The sequence below is a fragment of the Sander lucioperca genome, chromosome 3 (genome assembly GCF_008315115.2).
Source record: "Sander lucioperca isolate FBNREF2018 chromosome 3, SLUC_FBN_1.2, whole genome shotgun sequence".
NCBI lineage: Eukaryota > Metazoa > Chordata > Actinopteri > Perciformes > Percidae > Sander > Sander lucioperca.
The window spans coordinates 3,127,503-3,136,751 of NC_050175.1; the positions used below are offsets into that span (position 1 = coordinate 3,127,503).

The window sequence follows — 9,249 nt, forward strand, 5'->3', positions numbered from 1 at the left end:
ACAAAACTATCTTTTAGTACTGATATACATCATTATCCAACAAGACATGCAGTAGGAGGTAGTTTTATTTTACCTAAAGTGAAAACCAAATCAACTCAACGTTCAGTTAGGTACAGAGCAATGTTTGAATGGAACTCTCTTCCAAATACTATCAAACAACAAAACAGTCAGTATGGTTTTAAAAAATCACCTAAAAAATATTACCTTCAAAGATATTTCAATAGGCTATTTAATATCAATTTAAAGAGATTCTGTCATAGGGCTTTTCGTTATATCTTTTTTTTTTTTTTTTAAATGTATTCGGGGTAGCGTAATCTTTTCAACTTCTTTTATATTATTTATTTATTTGTATTTTTTTCTTTTTTTGTGTGTGATTAATTGCATTAACTGTAAAATATGATTTGTATTTTCAAATGTTGTGTAATCTGAATGTCTTGTGCATGGTGTGTAATGTGATGTCGTAAATTGTATTGTCACATGATAGATTGTAGGACCCCAGGAAGAATAGCTTTTAGCTTATGCTGAAGCTAATAGGGATCCAAATAAAACAAACAAACAAACAAACAAACAAACAAAAACCATCTTCCGCCACAGCTGGTTGTTGGTGATGTAACGTACTATAGGTATAAAAGCTGCCGAAAACAGGAAGAATGAAGAAACGACAAAACAATACCGTAATGGGAGGAAGGTGGGTTTTAAACATAGACAGTAGTATATAAGAAGGTTTTAAACATAGGGAAGAAAATATCACCACTCCTCTCAGAATCGGTCATATTCTCAATTATTCATATAAAAGAGGCAAACACCCAACTGGAAAATGCACACACTGTAACCAGACGGAAACAGTTGAACACATAATACCAAACCCAGAGAAAGAAAGCACCTTACAGACACTTGAGAGGTAAAGCCTCCACAACAGCAGCCATTAAGGCATGTCACAACATTATTAAGTTTTTAAGAGAAATTGAATAGTAAAGAGAATCCCGGGGCCTGTTTCACAAAAGCAGAATATATAAATCCAGGATAACTGATAAAGTGAGGCTTGACCTAGTCTAATCTGTGCATCCTGGCTTGGTGCGTTTCACGAAGGCCAAGCCAGGCTGAGGAGGAGAGACTAGGTCGAGTCAGGCTGAAGTAATTCAGATAGATGCGCGTCCACGGCTTTCCTCAAAAGGCCGCGAGGTCGATCACAGATTTACTGATGCCAAAATGGAGAATACGCATTGTACATACTTTATACAGAGTGAGCAGCAGCTTCTTGTGGAAGTATGATGATGTGAAACACATTTTTTGTATAAAAAGAAAAGAAACACAGCCGCTGTAATGAAACAGTGAGAGAAAGCGTAGCAGACGATCACGGACCGACTGAATGCGTAAATAGCCTAAAAATATACATTAACTGACCACTGCTCTGAACTGAAACCGTCATAATCATTCCATTCAAGGATTAGGTTACTAATCATTTGCACAAATTAACAGTTGTACTCTTTGCCTTAAAAGTAAGTAGAAGATAATGTTACTCAGGAAATTTACCATGAAGATCAATTTTCTACAATGCTAGAGTATGATGCGTAAATATCTCTTTCACTCTGTTCCTCCCTCTCTCTCATGGGCTAAAATATAAATTTCCTAAGTCATATTAACTTCCACTGCTCGCTTTTAATGCAAAGTGTACAACTGTTCGTTTTTGCAAATGACAGTGACTCATTGAATGGTTTCAGTTAAGAGCAGTAGTTCATACATGTATATTTTTAGACTATCATTCAGTCGGTCCGCTATTATCTGCCACGCTTTTTCTCGTGTTTTTTTTTAATTTTTTTTTTATAGAGGACGAGTTTCCTTCTCTACATATTATATGCCTTGCTCCCTTGTGGACATAGAAAATAAAGACACTGAAGAAATTTGACTCTAAAATCTAGAAACTATAAAGATAATTAAGTGATAAATTCCATGCACACTGTAAACATGAATGGAACAGAGTATATTCATCAGTTATCCCCCCCCCCAGCAAAACATAAGGTCAAAAACCATTGGGGTGTCCTCTCCAGGTTGTTACATGAATGTACAGTAGCCTACATCACTAGATAGTTACTGGTCCAGTGAACTAAGACTATAATTTGGGAGGATTGTACAATTAGGATATGTTCTTTAAATCCTCCCAAATTATAGTCCCAGTTTACTGGACAACACAATTTGTGTGCTAAGAATGCCAAATACCATGCACATGGAAGTGGAACAAACATGATCCTTATTGTTAAAGAATTAAAAAAAATGAATCAACTAAAATAATTCAAGGGGCATTGGTCAACTATAGAAATGTACAGTATTGTATGTATTGCCCTAGTAACAGACTTCATTTAAAACACATTTGAAATGTTATCAGCCTTTTCTAATTATCTCAACAACTGCCATAATATATTCATCAAACTTCTAACAACAATATGAACAGCAGTCTGCATACAGCAATATAACAGTAACGATGACTGTCACATTAATAATTATTAAAAAATATTATGGTCCCAACTTTAAATAATAACAGTACTTAAATGAACAGCAATATGCACCTGTTGTATTTTAATCCAGGCTGATAACAATAGGGTAAAACCACTGCTGGGTGATCAGAAAAGGCTCCAGGATTAAATAAATCCTGACTGTTAGCCTGGTCGGGAGCAGGCTAGCTGCACAGAATAAATCTCCATGGTGATTTATGTGCCTCCACTTTTGTGAAACCGAGTCAAGGCTTAAATCATCCAGGATAACTGATAAATCCCGGCTTAATCCCTTATCTTGGTTTTGTGAAACAGGCCCCAGGTTTTCTGTTTGTTTGTTTTTTTCTGCATGTATCTCTCGTTCACACTCCAGTCCAGTTGGTGGCGGTAATGCACCTATATTTGGTTTGCCAACCGCCAATAAACCATGAGGAAGAAGACACGGCAGAGACGACTGCAGCTTAATATTACTCCTGTGAAGAGTTAAGAGAAAGAATAAAACTGTTTAGTATTGTACATAACGTAGATTCGGTGTAGCCTTGTACGCGCCATGGACAACATGTATCAGCCCGCCTCGTCAGACACCCAGCCGCCTCCTGTCTATAGTGGCGGCTACAGCGCGAACAGAGCCCCGCCGAGCAGCACTCAGCCGGGCCACACTGCTCCACCGTGGACTCCTTCCCAGGGGTATGACGCTCACCCGTACGGGTTTAGGTGCGATTTTCCAGCACCGTCTCATGGAGGAGGAAGTTTCGGAGGGCCGGGCTTGGCCCTTCCTTATGGATTTGACCCCTCTGTCCCCCCGCCTCCTTTCGGCTGTCCGCCGCCCGGACACTTCCCTAACATGGTGCCCAGCGCTCCGGTAAACATATACAGCAGCAGAGGAGCGTTTCCCCAGCAGCTTAGACCCTGTCCTCAGGCTACAGGCTATGCCCCGGACTGTAGTCAGAAACAACAGCACCAGTATGAGGATTTCTCTGCGAGTGGAGCTCGGTTTCCTCCGCAGGGTAAAGATGACAGGATTCCTGAGGATGAAACAGTCCTTCAGAGGAGGCAGGATCAACAGTGGCTCGGACGCTTCCTACAAGACAGAGAACACAACTCCAAGAGCCTACAGGCCCGGCACAAGACGCCCCACAGCTCTGCCCCGGAGCTGAGAGCGGCTCCGTGCAGCTCTGTCCCGGAGCTGAGAGCGGCTCTGTACGGGGCAGCTCACATTGTCTCCCAGCTGGCAGAGTCCTGTGAAACTCTGAGGAACAACGTGGAGAATGAGTGTGTTTGGGCCAACTCTTATTTAAAGGCTTTACAGGTGAAGAGAGAGCTACAGGACAGACTGGCAGTCCTCGGTGCCAGTGAGTGTTTAGAGAGTTGGAAAACTAAAGTATCCCGTGTTGCTAAGAGGAGAGCCCGGCGCCGGAGAGCCAGGAGGGAGCTCCAGATGGAGCAGACCCAGAGAGAGGAGCGCATCGCGGACAAAGAGGCTGCCATAAACACATGGAGGATGCAGCAGATCCGCCTAGTGGAGGAAAGGAAGAAGGTTAGTACGGATGTGTCATCCAAGTCCTATACTTAAAACCAATGCCTATACATATGCTGTGACTTCTCCTTCATTTGGCCATGCTACAACTAGTGTGTGTGTGTGTGTGTGTGTGTGTGTGTGTGTGTGTGTGTGTCTGTTTTTTTCAGGAGCTGGAGCTGAAGCTGGCTGCAGACTCAGTTCTCTGCGAGGTGAGGAAGAAGCAGGCAGACGTGAAGAGGATGCAGGAAGTCCTGAGGTCTCTGGAGAAACTGCGCAGACTGAGGAAAGAGGCAGCGTCAAGAAAAGGTGAGAGTGACGGCGAAAAACACACCAGCGCAAGTGTAGATTCATGCCGACCGTGCGCCTGGCTGTTCACACCTGACGTGCATTTCTCCAGGCGGTCACAAAGATCCTTCTCCTCTCCACTCTACAGAACGTCTCTCTCTCTCTCTCTCTCTCTCTCTCTCTCTCTCTCTCTCTATTCATAATGTCATCATTGTGTGTGTGTGTGTGTGTGTGTGTGTGTGTGTGTGTGTGTGTGTGTGTGTGTTGCAGGTATGGTGACAGAGCGAGCGTGTAACTGTGTGTGTGTTTGTTGCAGGTATGGTGACAGAGTAAGCTTGTGTGTGTGTGTGTGTGTGTGTGTGTGTGTGAGACTGTAAGACTGTGTGTGACTGTGTGTGACTGTGTGTTTGTTGCAGGTATGGTGACGGCGCAAGCGTGTAATTGTGTGTGTGTGTGTGTGTGTGTGTGTGTGTGTGTGTGTGTGTGTGTGCTGCAGGTATCGTGACGGAGCGTTCCTGTGACGAGGCGTTCAGCAGCCGCCTGCAGCAGCTGAGCGGTGTGATGAAGAGGAGGACGGCGGTGTACTCGGCCGAGGAGAAGGCTCTGATGGTGATGCTGGAGGGAGAGCAGGAGGAGGAGAGGAGGAGAGAGCAAGAGAAACGAGGGAAGAAGGAGCGGGAGAGACAGCTGCAGAGGAAACGCAGAGCGGACGCCATGCTGTTTGGAGGTAACAGTCCCTGGTTTAATAGCAGTGTGATTCAATCCCATATGTGTGTGTGTGTGTGTGTGTGTTACGTATATATTGTTTGTTTCTCAGATGAGCTTCCTGCCGACTCTGTGCTGCAGCCCTTCAGACAGTATTACACCGAGGCCGAGCACTCTCTGCACGCTCTGCTACATATCAGGTTGGTTTTCATCTTCACTTCACTGTGGCATAATAACAATCATAAGACAGAATTATGGTAGCCCAAACAAGACAGAGCAACAATTCTCAGAAAGGGCTCGATTCATCAAAGTGCTTCTGCTTTCCTTCTGTAACTAAATAAAATCATGTGGGAAAGCATGTGGGAAAAATGTCATGACTTGCCTTTTAATGACTGAACAGTGCAGGGATAGTTAATTAGTTAATAATTAGTTTAAACACTGGCCCCAAGCCCCTAAATCTGGTGGCCAAAGTAAATTTTTTGGTGGCCCAAATGTAAACTTAAAAACAACAGTAAAACAGTAAAAACAATCCAAGTTCTTTCGTAAACCTACTCTTTCAGTGTCTTAGTTTTTATTCCAAGTATCTAACAGCCAGTGTGGGAAAGGTTGAGAGATGAGTGAGCCAAAGGAATGAAACACTGATGTATGATTGCAGACATGAGAACTCAAAGAGAACTCACTGAGTCCTGCTACAGTAGTAATTTAAACAGGCGTCCCTAATAGTCGCTTGCTTAGACCACTGTGGGTTATAAAGCAATTTTACTTTGGGTAACGTTATTGATCTTATAAGTGAGTGTGAGTTTGCTTGTAACGTTAGTATCCAGCGGGCGAGGTTTTAGTTTCCAGATAGACGCCGGTAGCCCGCTGCAGCTACGCGGCTTTCCACAGACTTTAAGTTGGGCTTTTATTGTGAAGGGTAGAAACAGAAGAAGTGAAGCTAGCATTAGGCTGGCTGCAGTATAGGTCATAAGCCACGCCCCTCCATGTTGGCAGATGGCGCATTGACCACACTAAAAAATTCATTCATTCAACCTTTATTCATACTCAACAGATCATCAAGGCGCGGCCCTCATTTACAATGACGTCGAGTTACAAAGACAAAAAAAAACAACACAGAAAAGGAAGCCACACCATCATAACATAGAAAGACACTACAACTTTTTGAATTGGAAAAATGATTTGATAAATAAATTAGGATATTTAAGATGCAAAAGAAATACAACTATGTAAAGCAATTACAAGTAGAAGGTTGGTCCGATTTCTAAATTGTCCAATAGGCACAAGTGAGTTGATTTTAAGAAAGTGCAGTAATTTGTTCCAGGAGTCACTAAAACTTTCGTGGAACATGAAGTGAAGGCCAGTCAGCAGAGCGAGTCTGATAATGTTCCTCTGAGTACCAGAGAAGTTCTGTAAAGTAGTGTGGTAATTTCATAGATAAAGAGATACCAGTGAGTATCCCGTCTCTCTTTTAGATGGAGAGCTGACTGCCACCAACACCAGGAGCTCTGAAACTAATTATTTAGTCAACACTCCTGCTACCATGCTGCTAATCACATGACCTGGAGGAGGACATAATAACTGGTAGTGTGTTCTTCTTTCAGGAGACAGTGGGATGCTTTTGTGGTTCCTGCGGATCATCCAGACGGTTCTCCGGTTCCTCAGGGTTGGGTGCTGCCCGAGGCCCCATCAGACCAGGCCTGGGCCTCTGCTCTGCACACGGCCCACTCCGAGTGACACAGCCCACTCCGGGTGACACGGCCCACTCTGATCCGAGTGGCACGGCCCACTTTGATCCAAGTGGCACGGCCCACTCCGAGTGACACGGCACCGTCCGAGTGGCACGGCCCACTCTGCTCTGAGTGACACGGCCCACTCTGTGACTGTGACAACAGCCAGCAGCTGGCACACAGCTGGAAGGAGAAATCCAGCTGAAGAAGATATGGAAATAATGGCGTTTTTCCACTACATGGTACCTGCTCGACTCGGCTCGGGCACGGTGCCCCTTTTTCCATTGCAGATTTAGTACCGCCTCATGCGTGAGGCGAGCGTGGCTGGTCGTCATAGCGACGCCGCAGGAAACTGCCGCGACCTAATGGCGACACACACACAGAACGTCGAATGTGTGTTGTTTTTGATTCTCGGCGTGTGGCTGTTGCCACAGCCAGAAGACAAATTTAGTTTCAAAAGAAGCTGGAGGCAGCAAAAAAAACACCGCTGGCTAAACTATTTAAAAATGGCGGGTTTGTTCAGGACCCCCCCCCCCGTCTGTCGCTAGCAATGATGACGCAGTGATTAGTGACGATTCTCTCCGACCAATCAGTAGTCTGCAGGATTTCACATCACCTTTTGGTATAACCTCAGCTCGCTTGGAACCTCGATGGAGGTGATAATAAAAAAAGTACCTTTTGGCAGGTACCTGGTAGGCGAGTACCAGTTTTTCTCAGCGTGCACAAAGCGAGTAGAGTCGAGGCGAGTCGAGCAGGTACCATGTGATGGAAAAACGCCATAAGACTTTAATGAGTAGAGAAGTTAATAGAGGTTTGTTTGTTTGTTCCAAACCCTCTGTGAACTTAAATAAGAAAATGAGATAATAAACATGTGATGTGTTATTGTCTTGGAGCTGTCAGACTCTTTATGTCAGATCTAATATATGAAGACTGTCAGGTCAGAACTGCAGTTGGGGAGAAACAGTCAAAAACAAAGTACTGCTCCATTGATTTGCCGGTCCAGTCAGAGAAACTGAGGGAAAATGTTGCAGTTATTTTAAAACCCTAAAAGATTTGGGGCTCCACCCCTACTATCCACATCAATCATGTAATGACGTACTCTTGTAAAAAGGCTAAATGATAAAAGGCAGATTTCGATTTTAAAAACAGGATGGTGATAAATAATGTTCATTCTCTTTCTGTTGTGGTTCATATGTTTTTATTGAATCTCACATGAACAGCATAGCTTCAGGTTGGCTTAATTTCCTTTTAGAAAGTACTTTGTGGTGTTGTTTTGTAAGTAGCAATGATACTTTTAAAATCCAGCAATTGTTTGCTGTTTATGGAGTTTTTTGAATGTACATTTTCAACTTTATTCAAAGCCCTATTCACACAGAACGAGTATTACCTGGTGACCTCTAGATGAATACGGTGGTTGTTTGTGATCTTAATCCCGTGTGAATCGCCCATGTCTGTAATTTGTAAAATAATAATTCCCTCGCAAATGACCTACCATATTTCACCGAACACAGAGGTCCTATGATAATATTAGTCCTGTGCGAAACGACATGTCTGTGATTTGGCGGGGTTGTATATACTTTTTTCATGGTTTGTTTCCTGTGCGCCTTTTTGTCCCTCTCGCAAATACGGGTATGGGATGGTGGGGAGCTGTGGGCACCACCTTAATGATCTACCTAATCTGAAACACTGCCCGACATAGACCTCCATCCCCGAGTCGACGCACTCCCTGTGGCTTCGTCTGAGGGCTGACGCTGATGCTCTGTGCTGTATGGCGTGGATCACAGGGGATGTGCCTCTGGTAACCTCTACCAGGCCTGGCCCAAAAAGATACGCAACCCAGACCCAAGTGCGGTGCAGCGGCCTCGCCCTGGCTGTCCTCTGCAGGCCTCCGGTAGCCGACTCTTACAGATAAGTCAGTAAATTTGAGTAAAAGCAGGCTTTGCTTATCCCGTGCAAATGCTCCACATGAAACTGTGTGGGGGTGTAATTACTAAATCAAACATGGTCCCCAGATGATACTAATCCCGTGATAATAGTGCTTAACTGTCATAGAAAAGGCGTCTGATGAGCACAAAGTGTTGGGTTAACCTCCCATTGTCATGGCATTGAAGAAAGTCACCAGAATCATCGGACATCACGAATGGGAGAGAAATCTGTCCAGTCGTCAAATGGGAGAAATTTGTCCAGTCATGTTCTGGACAAATGGATCAGCTCACGCCAAGCTGAAAGTCACACATAAAATATGATTGTTATTATGTTTTTATCATGTTTTCTGTGTATGCTGTGGCATGCAATGTGGTTCATTATCCAATAGAACCTAACGTTGGCCTGTGTCCTGCTGTCACACAGTACTAACGGGTTGGAAGCCTTTCTCAGCCAGCAGAAGAAGCAGCTCCATGGTCCGAATCAAAGAGCAAAGTCACATCAGCTGGTTTCATTCTGTCTAAAACAGGAGCGAGACCAATCACACACCTCTTTCATGATCGCCGTGGATACAGCATCCCAATAATCAACAGACTTGAAT

At 44.0% G+C, this 9,249-nt stretch overlaps 1 protein-coding gene across 4 annotated transcripts; it reads left to right on the plus strand.

The window, feature by feature from the left end:
* Window positions 1-2,854: 2,854 nt before the first annotated feature.
* pdcd7 (programmed cell death 7) lies at window positions 2,855-7,617 on the plus strand. Of its 4 annotated transcripts, none has more exons than XR_004896798.1 (7): window positions 2,855-4,026; window positions 4,176-4,314; window positions 4,790-5,020; window positions 5,111-5,198; window positions 6,600-6,795; window positions 6,875-6,943; window positions 7,504-7,617. XR_004896798.1 is itself a non-coding variant. In XM_031286865.2 (7 exons), exons 1-5 carry the CDS (start codon window positions 3,040-3,042, stop codon window positions 6,730-6,732), a joined length of 1,578 nt encoding a protein of 525 aa, XP_031142725.1. In that variant the 5' UTR covers window positions 2,855-3,039; the 3' UTR covers window positions 6,776-6,794; window positions 6,833-7,022. The 4 variants fall into 4 exon arrangements, 3 of the variants coding, with proteins under 3 accessions (XP_031142725.1, XP_031142717.1, XP_031142710.1); XM_031286865.2 differs by lacking the exon at window positions 7,504-7,617 and having other exon boundaries at window positions 6,600-6,732; window positions 6,776-6,794; window positions 6,833-7,022; XM_031286857.2 differs by lacking the exon at window positions 7,504-7,617 and having other exon boundaries at window positions 6,600-6,732; window positions 6,776-6,814; window positions 6,875-7,021.
* The last annotated feature ends 1,632 nt before the right edge of the window (window positions 7,618-9,249 follow it).